This window comes from Neoarius graeffei, chromosome 6, assembly GCF_027579695.1.
Source record: "Neoarius graeffei isolate fNeoGra1 chromosome 6, fNeoGra1.pri, whole genome shotgun sequence".
Classification (NCBI taxonomy): domain Eukaryota; kingdom Metazoa; phylum Chordata; class Actinopteri; order Siluriformes; family Ariidae; genus Neoarius; species Neoarius graeffei.
This window is the reverse complement of record NC_083574.1, coordinates 87714674-87735272: the sequence shown is the minus strand read 5'-3', so window position 1 is coordinate 87735272 and position 20599 is coordinate 87714674. Positions and strand designations below refer to the sequence as shown.

The window sequence follows — 20599 nt, the reverse complement described above, 5'->3', positions numbered from 1 at the left end:
TGTTTGCTTTTTCTTTCAGTACTTTTTTATTGCAAAAGCAGACACATTTAATAAAACATGACAGTTTAATCAACTGAAACTTGTACAAAAACTTTAAGTTAGCATTTTAAATGCTGACTGCAACATTTGCAAAACTTTTACAAAGGTACTTAAAATGTCCGACACACGGACTTTTTGTAGTTCTAAATCGGCCGTTAGGCCTAGTTCGGATGAAATTACACTATTAAAATGATCACTGAATGATTTGTTTTTCTGAATCTTTACTATTTTGTTGTTCGCTAGAATACCATTTTGCGATTTCACACTTAAGCAAATGTTTGAAAACTCCGGATCTCCTTCCTTCATGGTGGCTGCCATTTTTTTGTGCTGCACGGCGCATGCGCAGAGCTGATTCGACAGGGCTTTCCACAAGTGCTGGCTGCCGGCCATACAGCCGACTACACAATTAAGTCCAGCCGGCTACTTTAATGACTATTATTTTTGTAGCCTACAGGCTCTAAATATTAATTTACAATTTTAATAAAATTAAATGTTTATCTAACGGACTGACAATGATGTCAAACTGAACCGCACTCATTTAAGTTGTGATTCGCGCTGTTTGTACCAGTAATAACCACAAATTCCCCGCCGACTTTGTTGATCAAGGGAGAGTAACTCATCCGCGGCCCCGACATGCGGTGTGTGCGCGCGCACTCGGCGGAGGCTCAGGTGGATAAGGCGCCACACCATAAATCCGGGGACCTGGGTTCGATTCTGACCCGAGGTCATTTCCCGATCCCTCCCCATCTCTCTCTCCTGCTCATTTCCTGTCTCTACACTGTCCTATCCAACAAAGGTGAAAAAAGCCCAAAAAAATCTTTTAAAAAAAATGTCGAAAAACCGGCGTTAAAAAAAAATTTCAACTGCACAAATGGCACTCACCCGGCCGGTGGACCGGAAACATTTTTTAATAATGGCCTAAGTTCCCAACACGTGAAAACCCTCAGGACAGAAGAAGTTGTACTTTCTCATGAACAACAAGCTGTGTTGTGGGTTATGGTGAGGGAATGACTGTTTCGCTGCTATAATGTAAGCATGAACTAACTTGTCATTTTTCCATTTCCGGTTGAGAGTACGCCGTGTGCACTCTGGCTGCCGCTTCTCACCGGAGCTTTGTATTTTTATGTTATTTTCTCTTTTGTTTTTCTTTTTTGTGTTTGTGTAGTTTGCTGGGGGTTTGTTTTTTTGAGTGTTTTTGTCTGCCGGTTGTGGTGTAGATCCGGACCCAGTTTTGGGCGTCGGTTCCCTCCAGGCCTTAGTTCACCGTGGGTGATCCCTGTGCTTCTAGCTATGGACTGCAGTGAGCTCGTTGCTCATTTTAACATCGTGGTTGTCCAGAGCTCTGTGCAGCGGTGCTTTAGTGCTTGGCGTGATGTTCCGAGCAATGTTGCTCGGTGGCATCATGGCAGCTGTGCAGGCAGTTTGGGACATACCAGCGCTCGGCGTGGCACTGCATCTGTGCTCGCTTTGTGGATCCATGGCTTGGTGTTCCGGGCGGTGTTGCCTGGCAGCGCAGCAGCAGCTGTGCTGACGGTGTGGGACTTGTTTTCATGCACCTTTTGGTGGGACTGTGGCTGCTACACCATTGGAATGACATCCTGACCTTTATTTGGTGGACTTTTTTTTTTCCCTATAATTGTAAAGCGGGCGGCACGGTGGTGTAGTGGTTAGTGCTGTTGCCTCACAGCAAGAAGGTCCGGGTTTGAGCCCCGTGGCCGGCGAAGGCCTTTCTGTGCAGAGTTTGCATGTTCTCCCCGTGTCCGCGTGGGTTTCCTCCGGGTGCTCCGGTTTCCCCCACAGTCCAAAGACATGCAGGTTAGGCTAACTGGTGACTCTAAATTGACCGTAGGTGTGAATGTGAGTGTGAATGGTTGTCTGTGTCTATGTGTCAGCCCTGTGATGACCTGGTGACTTGTCCAGGGTGTACCCCGCCTTTCGCCCGTAGTCAGCTGGGATAGGCTCCAGCTTGCCTGCGACCCTGCAGAAGGATAAAGCGGCTAGAGATAATGAGATGAGATTATTATTATTATTATTATTGTTTTGTGTACATTCTACAACATTAAATGTAACTATAAATGGTTAAAAAGCACAACATATTAGTTTCTTAAACTCACCAGACCCAGTACCGGGTCCAATAGAACACTACTATAATTGACTTCTGGTAAAAAGTTTATAAAATGTTGTTTTGGTAAGTTCAATACTTACTAAAATTTTGTAGTATGTTTATACATACTTTATGGTATTTCTATGGTTTTTTTTTTTTTGGTCCAGCTGTAGTCACAGTGTTGCTGAATGAAAAAAGTGGCATCTCTGTCCATGGGCCCAATGCTATCATGGTGTTATCCTTTGCTTTATCACAGTTTACTCAGGTACACTAACAGTCCCAATGTTACTGACAGTGGAACTATAGTCTCTGAACTCTTACATATCCATACAGACCAAAATAATGTATATTGACCTGATAATTGTGGCAATATTTTTGATTAATTTTGCGTGTGTCTGTCTAGGCAAGCCATACCTCCCAGTACCCTAGGGCTTAAAGGTTAATTAATAAGTAAGACCGAACAAGCTTCTGGCAGAGTTCTGGTTGGATATTTGACCACTCTTCTTGGTAGAATTCAATTAAATTTTTGGTTTCCTGGCACGGATCTGACTTTCAAACACAGTCCACATATTTTCAGTAGATTGAGGTCAGGACTTGTTTTAAGCTTAAATGTTAGCCTGTGTCATCCTCAACAACTAGCTCTGATGTGCTTGAGGTCATTATCTTGTTTGAACACTCAACTGTGTCCAAGGTTATGCTGTAGTCTTCCTTCTTTGTGTAATGCACCAATTCCACTGGACACAACACATCCCCAGAGCATGATGCTACCACCACCATTTTTAACAGTTGGTACAGTGTTCCTCTGTATTTCTGTCATTGTGGCCAATCAACTCAATCTTTTTCTTATCTGAACTTAAAACTTTCCTCCAAAAGGCTTTTTCTTTGTCCATGTGGTCCACTAGAAACTTTACTTGAGCTTGAAGGTGTTGATTTTGGAGCAGGAGCTTCTTTCTTGGACAGCAGCCTCTCAGTCCGTGGTGATGTAAAACTCACTTGACTGTAGACAGCAACGCTGGTGTTCCAGCAGCTTCCAGTTCATCGCAGGTCTGTGCCTTGGTGCATTCCTGAGTTGTTCCTGACCATGCAACCAATTTCCTACCAGCTGAAGGTGAGAGTTTGGATCATCTTCCAGCAAAGTGGCTCCACCCACAATAACTTGTACTTACATGCAATTATTTGAACTGATGATCTTGGAATCTGCAGTTGTTTAGAAATGGCTCCAAGAGATGTTCTTGAGTGTATAAATCTATGATCCTCTTTCTTAGATCTGCACTGAGTTCCTGAGACTTTCCCATTGTACTATGTGTTAGTCAATCCAATGAATGTCAAACAAACCCTTTTTATGTTGGCGTAGAGAAGCTACCAGCTGTAGTCAATCATGATCACTAACAGGAAGTTAAAAGGCCTTGGCAAATTTGGAACTTTCAGTACCACTGAATTAATAACCTATGTGCACATATGTATAATTTAGATCCTGTGTTGATTTTGGAAAACCCAAAATAAATTAAAACTTGCACACCAAATTCGTGGGTTTATTTTTCTGCTAAAGATGTGTGCTGTACAATTATTCAAACAGTTCAGTTCAGAGAAATGACCGAAAGCCCAATATTGCCATGACATTCATTTCTGTGTCTGTAAACTTCTGACCACAACTGTAGATCATAATATCTTGACTATTATTTCCAAGAATACAGCCATCAAAAAAGTTGTTAGGAAAGTTTCAGTCGGTAAGAAGACATTTATTTTCTTACAGATTTAATCCCATCCAAGTAATGCTTCCACAAAAGTTTTCTGGAGTATCTAGAACACAGAATCCTCTTTCTTCTTCTTCTTCTTCTTCTTCTTCTTCTTCTTCTTCTTCTTCCGGTTGTTCCTGCTAGGGGTCACCACAGCAGATAACGTCCCTCCATCTCTTCCTGTCACACCAACTGTTCTCATGTCCTCTTTCACTGCATCCATAAATCTCATCTTTGCTCTTCATCTGTTCCTTCTACCTGGCAAGTCCATCTCCAGCAATCTTTTTGCAATACACCCTGGAGCTCTCCTCTGGAAGTGTCCAAACCATCTCAATCTCACCTCTCTCACTTTGTCTCCAAGACGTCCTACAGGTCCTGTCTCTCTAATATACTCGTTTCTAATCCTGTCCAACTTTGTCACTCCCAATGAAGATCTCAACATCTTCAACTCCGCAACCTCCAGTTCAGTTCAGCCTCCTGTCTTTTTGTCTTCAAACCATCCAACATCGCTGCTCTTACTACTGTCTTGTACACTTTCCCTTTCTCTTGCTGGTACCCTTCTGTCCCAAATCACTTCTGACATCCTCCTCTCCTCCATCCATTCTAACCTGCTTGCTCTCTTTTTCGCACTTCTCTTCCACACTCACCATTACTTCGTACAGTTGACCCCAGATATTTGAACTCATCTGCTTTGACCACCTCTATTCCTTGCAGCTGTACCATTCCACTGTCCTCACTCTCATTCACACACATGTACTCCGTCTCACTCCTACTGACTTTCATTCCTTTTCTCTCGATTGCATACCTCCATGTCTATAAATTTTCTTCCACTTGCTCCCTGTTCTCACGACGGATCACAATATCATCTGCAAACATCACTGTCCATAGGGCTTCTTGCCTTTTGTCTCAGTCAGTCTGTCCATTACCAGTGCAAACAGGAAAGGGCTTAGGGCCAAGCCCTGGTGTAATCCAACATCCACCTTAAATGCCTCCGTCATTCCCACTGCACATCTCACTGCTGTCACAATGTTCTCATATATATCCTATCCATATTATATATATATATATATATATATATCATCTCATCTCATTATCTCTAGCCGCTTTATCCTGTTCTACAGGGTCGCAGGCAAGCTGGAGCCTATCCCAGCTGACTACGGGCGAAAGGCGGGGTACACCCTGGACAAGTCGCCAGGTCATCACACTCACATTCACACCTACGGTCAATTTAGAGTCACCAGTTAACCTAACCTGCATGTCTTTGGACTGTGGGGGAAACCGGAGCACCCGGAGGAAACCCACGCGGACACGGGGAGAACATGCAAACTCCGCACAGAAAGGCCCTTGCCGGCCCCGGGGCTCGAACCCAGACCTTCTTGCTGTGAGGCGACAGCGCTAACCACTACACCACCGTGCCGCCATATATATGTGTGTGTGTGTGTGTATGTATGTATACTGTATGTATGATGCCTCTGTAAAATCTGTGGGATCTCATGGAGAGACAAAGTGCCAAATACTGCTGTGCTGGAACGCTGTGGCATTGAAAGAATCAAAACACTCCTTGTCAAGTGTCAACTTTGCTGGTCAGGGCATCTTGTCCGAATGGAGGACAACCGGATACCAAAAGCCCTCTTTTATGGGGAGCTAACAAACGGGTGACACTTTCAAGGGGGCAGAACAAGCGGTACAAGGATGTTCTGAAGTCGAATCTTAAAGCACGTGACATTTCAATCGACACCTGGGAGCAACAAGCGCTTAATCGAGCCGAATGGCGAGCAACATGCTATGCTGGCGCGAAACACTTTGAGGACTGACGGATTACCAAGCTTCAGGAATGACGTACAGTTCGCAAGGTGCGGCTACTAGCCCAACCACCAGGAGACACCTTTGCTTGCCCAGACTGCCAACACCACTGTCGGTCACGAATTGGACTGCTAAGTCACCAAAGATCTAAGCACAAAGCCCCATAGTCCTGTAGCAGAGAGAAAGAGGTCCATAGAACACGACGGCTCAATCCACCACCACTACCACCACCATATATATCCTGCAGCAATCTCACATACTTCTCCGCCACTCCCAATTTCCTCATGCAGTACCACAGCTCCTCTCTCGGCACCCTGTCATATCCTTCTCTAAATCCACAAACACACAATGCAGCTCCTTCTAGCCTTCTCTATACTTTTCCATCAACATTCTCAAAGCAAATATTGCATCTGTAGTATTCTTAACACAGTAGTTTTAATAAATTCAGAAGGTTTTAGGGACAAACTCTTTGCAGTCCAACTCTTACTCATTTCTCACAGTGAGTGATTCAGAAGGGTTTTTTTTTTAGTGCGGTAATGCACTTTAGAGATGAAGTAGGTTTAAAGCTGGCTTTATTTATTTACACCCAAGCTTATCAGCTAAAAAATAAATAAATAAAAGATTATATATTTAATTGATTCTTCCACGCTGAAAAAATCAGCAGTATTAAATCAACTCCTACGGCATTTATTTATTCTGGCTAATTTTCCACCTACTCTTGATAAATTCTGTTCTGAATGAACACTGTAGGAGGAAATTTATTTCTTACCATTTTTTTTATGCTGCAGCAAAATCAGAGTCAGTGATGTTCACAAGAGACGTGATCGTTATAAGAACTGATGTTTGTTACATGGAGTTTGAAACACACACATACACACACACACACACACACACACACACACACAGAGCTGATACAGCAACAACTGTATGGGGTGACATTATCCTCCTTCATTATTTATTAGGCGTGTGTGTGTGTGTGTGTGTGGTGTGTGTGTGGGTTGAGTATGACTGACTTATGATGATATTATATTTTAATACTGGAGCCAAGATTGCCTATTGAATAATAAAAGCCAAACTCCAACAATTTGCCTACTGACCATCCCACAACACCAACCTCTCAATACACAACTCACACGAATGAAATCGAATCAAACCGTTATGTATAAATCTGAAAATGACAATAACAATGTGGCAGGAAATGAAATATTATAGGCTAAAAAGTTGATTCGCTGATAAAAGATGACTCCATTTTATCATTTTATTAATGATGCTTTAGTGTGGGGCGGCACGGTGGTGTAGTGGTTAGCGCTGTCGCCTCACAGCAAGAAGGTCCGGGTTCGAGCCCTGTGGCCGGCGAGGGCCTTTCTGTGTGGAGTTTGCATGTTCTCCCCGTGTCCACGTGGGTTTCCTCCGGGTGCTCCGGTTTCCCCCACAGTCCAAAGACATGCAGGTTAGGTTAACTGGCGACTCTAAATTGACCATAGGTGTGAATGTGAGTGTGAATGGTTGTCTGTGTCTATGTGTCAGCCCTGTGATGACCTGGCGACTTGTCCAGGGTGTACCCCGCCTTTCGCCCGTAGTCAGCTGGGATAGGCTCCAGCTTGCCTGCGACCCTGTAGAACAGGATAAAGCGGCTAGAGATAATGAGATGAGATGCTTTAGTGTCAGGCTGCCAGGTCGCTCCTTTGTGTGTAGCTGTTGATGTTGATTTTAAAAGTAACTCAGTAAATTACAAGGGACATTAATACTTAAGTCTGAGTGAAAAATACTGTAGCGAGCGTGCAACGTGGAAGAAGAGTCTGGAGACGGAAATCTTACTTTCTCGGTCGTTAACCTGTACTACTTGCTCTCGATAGATAGCGCTGGCTTGACCGCTTTATTAGCATTCACTAACACTACTGATGAACGCCACACCAGCTGGAAGGTGACTTCACTGACGGCGCTGACTTGCGGTTAAGCTCATGTTGGCCTTCGAGAAGGCCGAGGGTGATACACTTTTGGTCCCTCCTACTATAAATCAAAATCTGATTGGTTAATCAATCACCTGTCACTTCCTACATAAACATACACTGCCATGGCCTTCTGTCCCGGCAAAGAAGTCCTAACCAGTGAGTGAGCAGCTCGAAACTCTTCTCAGCCTAGAGACAACAAATGGAACAATCTCATTGGATAACTTGATTTAAATGTTTTCAGGACAGTAACCCTTTCATTTCTGAAGATAGAAAATGAGGCCAAATTAGAATAATTATAATGAAATTATGAAAGAAATTAAATACGGATGACTTGCAATCACGTGATCAAAATGTGCTACGTCATGAGTGTCCGCTGTGATGGTGGATATACAAAGCAACTCAGATGGCAGCCACTGAAAGCGTGTCTATAAACAATGCTGAATTTTCTCACTATTACGACGATTTGAACACTCGAGCAAAGATTCGATACAAAGAGAAGATAGATATGTGTGGGTTTGATCCATATTATTGAAAAAAGTCAGACTCTTCTGTAGATAAGATGCTTCTACTGACCATTGAGTACCCAGATATCACGTTCTATCTGGTTTGGCTGCCGAAGAATCAAGTCCGACCTTGGACGAAACATAGCCCATGTTCTGAGTGGGTGCCCAGGCTGGATTGTTTCTTTTGTACAACCCCGATTCCAAAAAAGTTGGGACAAAGTACAAATTGTAAATAAAAACAGAATGCAATAATTTACAAATCTCAAAAACTGATAGTGTATTCACAATAGAACATAGACAACATATCAAATGTCGAAAGTGAGACATTTTGAAAATCCATGCCAAATATTGGCTCATTTGAAATTTCATGACAGCAACACATCTCAAAAAAGCTGGGACAGGGGCAATAAGAGGCTGGAAAAGTTAAAGGTACAAAAAAGGAACAGCTGGAGGACCAAATTGCAACTCATTAGGTCAATTGGCAATAGGTCATTAACATGACTGGATATAAAAAGAGCATCTTGGAGTGGCAGCGGCTCTCAGAAGTAAAGATGGGAAGAGGATCACCAATCCCCCTAATTCTGCGCCGACAAATAGTGGAGCAGTATCAGAAAGGAGTTCGACAGTGTAAAATTGCAAAGAGTTTGAACATATCATCATCTACAGTGCATAATATCATCAAAAGATTCAGAGAATCTGGGAGAATCTCTGTGCGTAAGGGTCAAGGCTGGAAAACCATACTGGGTGCCCGTGATCTTCGGGCCCTTAGACGGCACTGCATCACATACAGGCATGCTTCTGTATTGGAAATCACAAAATGGGCTCAGGAATATTTCCAGAGAACATTATCTGTGAACACAATTCACCGTGCCATCCGCCGTTGCCAGCTAAAACTCTATAGTTCAAAGAAGAAGCCGTATCTAAACATGATCCAGAAGCCCAGTCGTCTTCTCTGGGCCAAGACTCATTTAAAATGGACTGTGGCAAAGTGGAAAACTGTTCTGTGGTCAGACGAATCAAAATTTGAAGTTCTTTATGGAAATCAGGGACGCCGTGTCATTCGGACTAAAGAGAAGAAGGACGACCCAAGTTGTTATCAGCGCTCAGTTCAGAAGCCTGCATCTCTGATGGTATGGGGTTGCATTAGTCCAGATAGGGTCCAGAAGGGTCCCTACAAGAAGGATCCAGGTACTGAACTGGCCAGCCTGCAGTCCAGATCTTTCACCCATAGAAAACATTTGGCGCATCATAAAACGGAAGATACGACAAAAAAGACCTAAGACAGTTGAGCAACTAGAATCCTACATTAGACAAGAATGGGTTAACATTCCTATCCCTAAACTTGAGCAACTTGTCTCCTCAGTCCCCAGACGTTTACAGACTGTTGTAAAGAGAAAAGGGGATGTCTCACAGTGGTAAACATGGCCTTGTCCCAACTTTTTTGAGATGTGGTGTTGTCATGAAATTTAAAATCACCTAATTTTTCTCTTTAAATGATACATTTTCTCAGTTTAAACACTTGATATGTCATATATGTTCTATTCTGAATGAAATATGGAATTTTGAAACTTCCACATCATTGCATTCCGTTTTTATTTACAATTTGTACTTTGTCCCAACTTTTTTGGAATCGGGGTTGTATAATTTTGCTGGCGCTTCTAGAAGCGAAACGGTAATACACGTGTTGAAATTATAACAACGACCGAGTGAACCACGACAAGAGAGAGCGCTCATTTTATAGCAAAATTCTAGCAACACGAAATAAAATTCTTCCATGATATTATCGAGAAAGCTTTTGAATCTCACCGGAGATAAAACGTTTACTGCAAACACGAGCTGTTTTGGTTTTAGTCTGTTAGATCAGCCCTGCCGATGTTGTTCAGCCGTGCTCGTCTCCTCTCTGTACTAAGCCTCAGAGTTTCGTCGCCCTCTTTCCGAATCACGGACGGAATTCTAAAAAATTGGAACGTGCCACGGTCACGAGTACTGTTGTGACCACGAGTATATACAGCACAAAGATATGGCATCACTAAAAGAATGCTTAAAGGAGAACGGAAGTCATTTTTAAACTTGCTTTATTTCTTAATTAACGTGTTATTCAATTACGTTTTCGGTTTTAGTAACCTTATATCGTGACTCGTATTGGCAACTAATTGCAATTAAATATTATACTTATCAGCCTATTCGGTTTTTAGCCATGTTGAATTTAGTTCGTTTGGTCCACGGCAGGTGTCGCTTATCCGCGCGATCTTCACGAGACTTGTGCGAGACTTCGAAACGTGAAGTGTCAGTCAGGTGTCAGTGCCGCCATTTTGTAATATTTCCAAACAAAATATTGCACAAAAACAAGTTTAAATAATGATTACTGCCTACTTTTTTCAAACTTTCCTGATTGCTATCAAAACAAACAAAACGTCCGGCTTGATTATGTAAGCATTCGAAAAAGGGCACGCGTATTTTGACAACGTCGGCAGATGTTGGTCACTTTGATTTCCGCTGTACGTTTTACTTCCATCCTACGATGTCTCGCACAGGTCTCAACGAATCTCGTTTACGGCCATCACTTTGACATATGGACTGATGTATTACAGAGCATATTTCAAACACTCATAACTTGCTATAGCAGCGACAAAATAGTGATCAAAAATGCATTCTGATATTTAATAAAATGAGAGAAATAGAATTTTGATAATAAAAAATTTGCCTTCGTTTCCCCTTTAAAGCAATGGAAAAACAAAGAGAGTTGCTAAAAAACGCATGACTATGTTTTGTATGGAATGTCGCTTGACCCCGCATTTGTATCTCCACCAACATGGCCGACATCCGGGTTTCTATTTTGCTTTGACATCACTTGCAAGTCAAGGATAACATTTGAAATACGGAAATGTTTGGGCTTCTCTGAAAGACTAGACGGTCCTGAAGGTTCCTCTCTAGTATTTATACAGTTCGTATAAAGGGTACAATCAGTTCAGAAGCCTTTACATACCAAAAATGAGCTCTTATCTGTTCAGTTGTTCATTGTGACTGTAGGACGAATAGAGTTTGCACTGTAATAAAACTCCAGGTGTCGATGTGTATATGCAGTACTATACAAAAAAGATTTACACTACTGTTCAAAAGTTTGGGGTCACCCAGACAATTTTGTGTTTTCCATGAAAAGTCACACTTTTATTTACCACCATAAGTTGTAAAATGAATAGAAAATATAGTCAAGACATTTTTCTGGCCATTTTGAGCATTTAATCGACCCCACAAATGTGATGCTCCAGAAACTCAATCTGCTCAAAGGAAGGTCAGTTTTATAGCTTCTCTAAAGAGCTCAACTGTTTTCAGCTGTGCTAACATGATTGTACAAGGGTTTTCTAATCATCCATTAGCCTTCTGAGGCAATGAGCAAACACATTGTACCATTAGAACACTGGAGTGAGAGTTGCTGGAAATGGGCCTCTATACACCTATGGAGATATTGCACCAAAAACCAGACATTTGCAGCTAGAATAGTCATTTACCACATTAGCAATGCGTAGAGTGTATTTCTGATTAGTTTAAAGTGACCTTCATTGAAAAGAACAGTGCTTTTCTTTCAAAAATAAGGACATTTCAAAGTGACCCCAAACTTTTGAACGGTAGTGTAGCCACATGTAAAGAAATGCTGTCGACCAAAAACGGCTTCAAAAATTATGCAATGAAACGTTTCAACATTAAAAAAAATACTATAAACAGTAATCAGTAAGCCATAATAAATAAATCAAAGTCAATATTTGGTGTGAGACGACCCTTTGCTATAAAAAAAAAAATAGTAGTCTCAGTTCCAGTGAGTGCAGTTTTATGTGGAAATGAGCTGTCGGTTTTACTGAGCATCTTACAGAACCAGCCACAGTTCTTCTGGACACTGTCATACTCGCTTCTTCATTTTGCACCAAAAATTTCCAGTAGCCTTCATTATGTTTTCTTTTTTAATCTGAAAAGTGGTCTCTTATGTAATATGCTGCTCAGATACAAACTTTTTTTTTCTGTAACATTTCATTTTGTGCTGGAAAATGAACGAACGTTTGGAACGCTAAAATGTTTTTGTAATGTTTTGACTTGATAATGTAGAAATCATAAAATAGAAATCTATAACCAAGTTTGTATATATATATATATATATAAAAAAAAAACAACAGGGTTCCTAAGACTTTTGCACAGTACTGTATGTGACTGGTGGTGTGTAATTTTAAGGAATAAAACACTCGGGGTGTCCTGTAACGAGAAAATAATCAGTGAATCACTTGGCGTTATCACCCTAAAGTTGAATATTTTCCTATAACAGCATGTCCTGGAGTGTTTTATTCCTCTTACTACCTCTACCACAGCAGTTTCCTAATGATTACAATGTTTAATTTATTCAATTAAAGGGCACGTCACATTTTTATCTGTTTACGGTTGCATTTAATATTGTTACATCTACAAAACAAGTTGCATTTGTTTGTTAGAGCAAAAACGGTTGTTCGTTCGTTCGTTCTTTTGAAATCAATCAGACAAAAAAAAAAAAAAAAAAGCTTAGCCCCACCACCACTTTGCAGCCTCTTGCAATTTAGATCATCTGTAACCAGTGTTACTAGAGGGGCTGCTAGAGGTGATTGTGTAGTGCCTTTCAAGAAATCAACTTTTGGTCAGGCAGTTTTCACTTATAAAGCAGCTAGCGAATGGAATATAATCCCACAAAGTATAAGAGAGTCCAGTTCTTATAGTTCATTTAAATTTAGATTAAAGAAATGGCTGATAGACAACCAAGTCTGTCAGCATTAGTTTATGAGATGTTGTATCAGTATGAGTGAGTGTGTGTGTGTGTGTGTGGGTGCTGTGTGGGTGTGTGTAGGGGGATGGGGAGGAAGGGGGGAGGGTGTGTACTTCTGGTGTGTGTGTGTGTGTGTGTGTGTGTGAGCCTCTGGTGCATATAGCTGTGTTGTGGAGATGTGTGTGTGTGTGTGTGTGTGTGCGTGTGTGTGTGTGTGTGAGTACCTCAGGCTCCTCTATTGTGTGGGTGTGTGTGTTGTGTATCTCTGGTGTGTGAATGTGTGTGTGTGTGGGGGGGGTGCTGTTTGTTGTAATTGTTTTATTTTTTTGCTTGCTCCTTTTGTAATTTATTCTTTTAATTGATAGGTAACTGAGGCGGCACGGTGGTGTAGTGGTTAGCGCTGTCGCCTCACAGCAAGAAGGTCCGGGTTCGAGCCCCGGGGCCGGCGAGGGCCTTTCTGTGCGGAGTTTGCATGTTCTCCCCGTGTCCGCGTGGGTTTCCTCCGGGTGCTCCGGTTTCCCCCACAGTCCAAAGACATGCAGGTTAGGTTAACTGGTGACTCTAAATTGACCGTAGGTGTGAATGTGAGTGTGAATGGTTGTCTGTGTCTATGTGTCAGCCCTGTGATGACCTGGCAACTTGTCCAGGGTGTACCCCGCCTTTCGCCCGTAGTCAGCTGGGATAGGCTCCAGCTTGCCTGCGACCCTGTAGAAGGATAAAGCGGCTAGAGATAATGTGATGTGATGTGTGTGATAGGTAACTGCCATGCTCCTTCTGGCAGGGGGACTACCAATGGAAATTAGCCTTTTGGCTATAATTGGGTGCATTTACATTTTCTTTGTAAAATGTCAATTAATGTACAATGTCCCTCTATAACAAATAAAAAGTTAAATAAAATAAATAAACAAAAACAAACATCTTTTCAGAAACCAAAAAGCACAAACATTTCTGTTCTGAAAAATTTTCCATGTTAAAAAAAATGAAAATATAAAAGCGATGACACTGGAGACTCCTTCCATAAATGTTAAATAAACGTCTCCTTGCAGAAAAGTTTACACATCAACTACTTATACATTTTTTCTTTATTAAACAAAAGCAGCTATTTCAAAATAGCTTTATTATTAGCATTATATTATGTGCTACGTAGCTTCCGCTATAGAAACGATAATGTATTCAAGCGAAGGCATTACAAAACAAGTTGCATTTGTTTGTTAGAGCAAAAACGGTTGTTCGTTCGTTCTTTCTTTTGAAATCAATCAGACAAAAAAACAAAAACAAACATCTTTTCAGAAACCAAAAAGCACAAACATTTCTGTTCTGAAAAATTTTCCATGTTAAAAAAATGAAAATATAAAAGCGCTGACACTGGAGACTCCTTCCATAAATGTTAAATAAACGTCTCCTTGCAGAAAAGTTTACACATCAACTACTTATAATATACATTTTTTTCTTTATTAAACAAAAGCAGCTATTTCAAAATAGCTTTATTATTAGCATTAGATTATGTGCTACGTTATGTATGTATATATATGAGTGTGTAGTCTATGTCTAGTTCATATGTAGAGTGTTTATACTGTTTATATTGTCTGTTTGAGTGTTTAGTGTGTGTAGTTCTTATCTAGTGTTTACACTGTTTATATTGTCTGAGTGTTTAGTCTATGTCTTGTTCTTATCTAGTGTTTATACTGTTTATTTATACTGTTTATATTGTTTGAGTGTTTAGTCTATGTCTAGTTCCTATCTAGAGTGTTTATACTGTTTATATTGTTTGTTTTTTTCAATTATTCTATTTTTATTTATTGCATTGCCTGTTTGCACCGTGGGTCAGAGAGGACTGAAATTTCATCTGTGCTGTATGTCGAGCATGTATAGCATATTTGACAATAAAGTTGACTTGACTTGACTTGATAAACCTCAGATTGACTTTGCAGCTGGAGCTACTATCCGAGCTGCCGTTATAGAAAACTAATCAACACCTTCTAACCAATCAGATGTGAGAATTCAGCAGTGTTGTGGAATAAATACTATATGAATGAATTTACAGTATTACGCTTTTCTTCACGTGTGCTTTCAGAGCTACAGTACTCAGGAATCTTTGGGCATATTGAGGACATCGGTTAGTATTTCAAAGCCTTTGGGTCAACTTTTTGTCCTGCTTCAGTACCAGACTCAGGCCCATCGGATCAAAGTGATGGTGCGCAAAGCCGAGAACCTGGCCAAGCTCACTCGAATGCCTGGAGCTGCAGGTATGCTCGTGTTGTACATCAGTATACAGCATGTTATTCATTGTTTTTAGCAAGTGCTGCTATTAGCAGTAATTTCTCAGAGTCAGTATGATAATAACAGGACTTCTTAATTAATTTGAGCTAACGTTTTTAGGACGCTATTTCTCCCTCAGTTTTCACCAAATTTCACATGAAGAATACCTCTAGGCTGAATTAAGTTGCTATGACTTTTGGTGCTGATCTGGATCACCGAACTGGAATGATCCATGAAAAACAGGCTTTTTTCCTCACGGTCATTCTCCATTTCTTACCATTCCAGATCTATAGGGTACGGTGACCAGACGTTCCAGTTTGTAAGAGCTGGCGCAAATTACTGTGACTTTAGTTCCAGTATCCATCTCATAAAAAATTGATTCCATTCCCTTACTAAATCCAGGGCTTCAAGAAATTAAATTATGTTTAGTAATTGATCTGTTTTTGATCGAAAATTCTCAAATCAGTGGCAAGAAATACGATAAAGCACTGACACTTTTGTTTGTGTTTATCTGTTACAGATCATTATGTTGTCATTAACATGCGTCAGGGTGGGAAAGTGATCAGTACTAAAGAGACGAAGGGAGCGAGTGGACCTAACGCGGTGTGGAACGCACCTTTCCTGTTCGATTTACCACCCGGTGACATCATCAGACTTCCACTAGTCCTGGAGTTCATTGTTATGCAGGTAAACAAGAGACATCAGATCTTTATAACCCCAGATTGGTAGTTTAAAGAGCTTCTGCACACTTAATTGTGTTTCTTTTTGAGCTGTAAGCCAGTGTTGTAGTTGAGTCACTAAACCTTGAGTCCGAGTCCAGTCTCGAGTCCCCGGTGTTCAAAACCGAGTCAAGTCCAAGGCATTAAAGAAAACTTCGAGTCGAGTCCACTATTGATCCAAGTCAAGTCCAAGAACAAGACTCCAACTGCACCATTTGACAGTGGCTGTTGCTACCTTTATGTGAAACCGTTTACGGCGCGCACATGAGAGTCCGCTTGGCGCGCGTGCTGTCTATCTGATGCACGCACCAAGGTGCGCAGGTGTGATACTCTTTCACGAAATTCATACAAAAATTAATGTAGCTATAAATATCTTATGTCAAATTATGGCATCCATCCATCCATCCATTATCTGTAGCCGCTTATCCTGTGCAGGGTCGCAGGCAAGCTGGAGCCTATCCCAGCTGACTACGGGTGAAAGACGGGGTATACCCTGGACAAGTCGCCAGGTCATCGCAGGGCTAACACAGAGACAAACAACCATTCACACTCACATTCACACCTACAGTCAATTTAGAGCCACCAATTAGCCTAGCCTGCATGTCTTTGGACTGTGGGGGAAACCGGAGCACCCAGAGGAAACCCACGCAGACAACATGCAAACTCCACACAGAAAGGCCCCCATCGGCTGCTGGGCTCAAACCCAGAATGTTCTTGCTGTGAGGCAACAGTGCTAGCCACTACACCACGTGCTGCCCAAGCCCAAGTCATCAGTGCTCAAGTCCAAGCCAAGTCACGAGTCCTTAAAATTAGGACACGAGTCAGATTCGAGTACTACAAGCCTGCTGTAAGCGAAATGATATGGTGAAACACATCAATGGTGATGTTAATATTGACAAATTGCCATTTTTATATGTAAAAAAGAGGCATTTTATGGTTGAAAATGGTTCAAAACGCCATCTACTGGTTAAATTCATCACGAAGGCCAATGCTGACAGAGAGTCAACTGTTTGGTACTTCACTACGCTATGAATTTATTTATATAAAAGAGAATGTTAACGCGCTGTAACCAAAAGTGGGCGGACCACCTCCCCCAACCCCGCCCTTGAGTGTGAATCTGTGAAACCATGCTCATTTTCAAATATACCTCATACGTCAAACTACCCCACCCCCTTCCTCAGCCCCTCCCTGCCTTCCTCTCCACCCCTTACCCACTTGAGTTACTCTCAGAGCTGGGGGTGAAAATTTTATACACTTTAAATAATTATTTAGCTATATATTTTAGCATATGACAATTATTAGCTCATCCGGCCGACAGGTGATGAGTTTACGCCATCGTGTTGTCCGTCGTCCATCCAGCGTCATTCACATTTCATGAAAATCACTTCTCTCTCAATTCTTCACCGATTTTTATTCTTTTTGGCAGGAAGGTAGGTCTGCCTGGAGTGCGTATAGCTTCTACCCAAATTTGCATCGTTGCAATTAATCATGAAGATATGGAGTAATTAAGCCCTAATGAGCAGTTTCCACACAAATCACTTCTTCTCCTTCAGTTCTTCACCAATTTTGATTCTTTCTGGTATGAAGGTAGGGGTACCTAGGGTGCATAGAACTTCTACCCAGATTTGCTTAATTACACTTATTAATGAAGTTATGGACTAATTAAGCCTTAATGTCTTAAGCAGTTTAACAAAAATCGCTTCTTCTTGGTCAATTCCTTGCCGTTTTGGATTCTTTCTGGTAAATAGGTTGGTATTCCTAGGGTGGATATCGCTTCTATATATACTAGTGTATCTCAAAAAATTAGAATATTGTGAAAAAGTTCTATATTTTCCATCAGTTATTTAAGAAAGTGAAAATGTTATATATTATAGACTCATTACACATAAACTAAACAAGCATTTTTCCTTTTTTAATTTTAATCAGTATGGCATACAGTACAAAAACATAAAAAAAACCCATCTCAAAATATTAGAATATTTCATTTCGAGTTTGAGTAAAACAGTATGAACACAGTGTATCTCTCGGTCTAGTTCAGTACACACAACCACAATCATGGGGAAGACTGCTGACTTGACTGTTGTCCAGAAGATGATCACTGATGCCCTCCACAAGGAGGGTAAGCCACAAAAGGTCATTGCTGAAAAGGGTGGCTGGAAAAGGTGCACAAGCAACAGGGATGGCCGCAGTCTTGAGAGGATTGTCAAGAAAAGTTGATTCAAGAACTTGGGAGAGCTTCACAAGGAGTGGACTGAGGCTGGTGTCAGTGTATCAAGACCCATCACAAACAGACATCTTCAAGAAAGGGGATACAACTTTCGCATTCCTATTATCAAGCTACTCCTGACCCAGAGACAATGTCAGAAGTGTCTTATCTGGGCTAAGGAGAGAAAGAAATGGACTGTTGCTCAGTGGTCCAAAGTTTTCTTTTCAGATGAAAGTACATTTTGCATTTAATTTGGAAATCACGGTTCTAGAGTCTGGAGGAAGAGTGGAGAGGCACAGAATCCAAGGTGTTTGAAGCCCAGTGTGAAGTTTCCACAGTCTGTGATGATTTGGGGTGCCATGTCACCTGCTGGTGTTGGTCCACTGTATTTTATCAAGTCCAAAGTCAACACAGCCATCTACCAGGAGATTTTAGAGCACTTCATGCTTCCATCTGCTGACGAGCTTTTTGGAGATGCTGATTTCCTTTTCCAGCAGAACTTAGCACCTACCCACAGTGCCAAAACTACTACCAAATGGTTTGTTGACCATGATATTACTGTGTTTGATTGGCCAGCCAACTTGCCTGACCTGAACCCCATAGAGAATCTATGGGGTATTGTCGAGAGGAAGATGAGAAACACCCGCCCCAAAAATACAGATATGCTGAAGGCCACTATCAAAGCAACCTGGGCTTCAATAACACCTCAGCAGTGCCACAGATTGATCACCTCCATGCCACACCGCATTGATACAGTAATTCATGGTAAAGGAGCCCCAACCAAGTATTGAGTGTATAAATGAATATACTTTTCAGAAGTTGGACATTTCTGTATTGTAAATCCTTTTTTTGATTGATCTTCGGGAATATTCTAATAATTTGAGATACTGGATTTCTGATTTTCATGAGCTATAAGCCATAATCATCAAAATTAAAACAAAAAAGGCTTTAAATATTTCACTTTACATGTAATGAATATAGAAGATATGAAAGTTTACCTTTTTGAATTAAATTATGAAAAAAGGAACTTTTTCATGGTATTCTAATTTTTTGAGATGCACTAGTAGCTTGTGTATAGTGTATATAGCTCACAACATTTATTGCGCAAGGTGGCCCACTTTAGATCATTCCTTCTGGACTAGACGGGGCCGGAGTGAGTTACGCCGCCACTGACGGTCTAGTTATTTAGAATCAAATGATATTTTTCATCCTCAATTATTTCTTGTTCCAGTGATGATAATTATTATTTTTTTTTTTAAAGATATTTTTTTGGGCTTTTTGCACCTTTATTGGATAGGACAGTGTAGAGACAGGAAATGAGCGGGAGAGAGAGAGACGGGAAGGGATCGGGAAATGACCTCGGGCCGGAATCGAACCCGGGTCGCCCGCATTCATGGTATGGCGCCTTAACCACCTGAGCCACGACGCCCCCCAGTGATGATAATTATTTGAGTCAAAATGTGAATATAGAAACAAAAAGATTGTGTTTGTCTCATTCTCTCTTTCTATGAACTGGTGTAAAACTAAATAAAAGTTCACTCTTCGCATTGTTGCATTTCTGCAGGGACGATTGTACACGAAAAGCAGTGTGCTCGGCCGCGTTCTGATTGGCTCTGAGGGTCCGGAGACGGGGCAACAACACTGGAAGGAGATGTGCAGCCGAGGGCAGGTGGAAACAGCGCGCTGGCACACACTCCTGTCAGACACACTGTAAAGAAAGGAAAGGACATGTCTCCTAAACAGTTGGGTTTCCCACTGATCTCCAGCAGCAGCATTTTACTGGGACTGAGACAGCGATAAAGTATTTATTTATTATTGTGATTACAGTATTTATTAATGCAAAGTGTTGCAAATTATTTTATTTTTGCTATGGAGTGCCAGAGTAAACACTGTTTGATATGATATCATTTGGTTTGTGCTGGGTTTAACAGCGTTGTCACAAAGCAGCTTTAGAAAAATGAAAGGTCTTGACAGGCAATGAGAAAGGAAAAACAGCTTCGAGAGAGCACTCGTGGTTGTTTAGGTAAATAATGTTCCGTTTTATTGCACATAACTACATGAATATGAACTAGAAGTGCACTCAAAGAGCGCAGACCTCCATCGAGGACAATAGTTGACTCTTCTATGATGTGCAAATCTGCAACTGCAACCACTTTATATGTCTGAATATGTTTCCACGTTATTAGAATTATGTGCCTGTGTGTGTATCCCAGAGGATTACTGGTACCGTGAATGTGGATTGTGAAATGGAGTCGTCATATTTCTACACTGGCTAGGTTTTGTCACTATTGAACTTTACTGCCATCTACTGGATTTTAAGATGTATGGTATTGCTGAGCGCAGACTTCTGTCAAGGCCAAATGCGCTATCTTGGTGAAAGTGACAATATAATGTGGATCCACCCTGAGACTCGGATCCGCTCCAAAATTTAACGGCTTCTTCCTTGACCAATGCTACACCCTTCCACCAAGATTCATGGAAATCGGGTTGGTAAGTTT

The 20599-nt window shown here is 41.3% G+C and overlaps 1 protein-coding gene across 1 annotated transcript in view; it reads left to right on the top strand.

Annotated features, from left to right (window-relative positions):
* The window catches only part of LOC132887537 (synaptotagmin-7), a 33266-nt gene extending 13451 nt beyond the window's left edge, over window positions 1-19815 (top strand). Inside the window, exons 3-5 of the mRNA XM_060923004.1 lie at window positions 14992-15163; window positions 15697-15863; window positions 19666-19815. Coding sequence (XP_060778987.1) covers window positions 14992-15163; window positions 15697-15863; window positions 19666-19815 — 489 coding nt within the window. The remainder of the gene's footprint in view (window positions 1-14991; window positions 15164-15696; window positions 15864-19665) is intronic.
* Window positions 19816-20599: the final 784 nt, after the last annotated feature.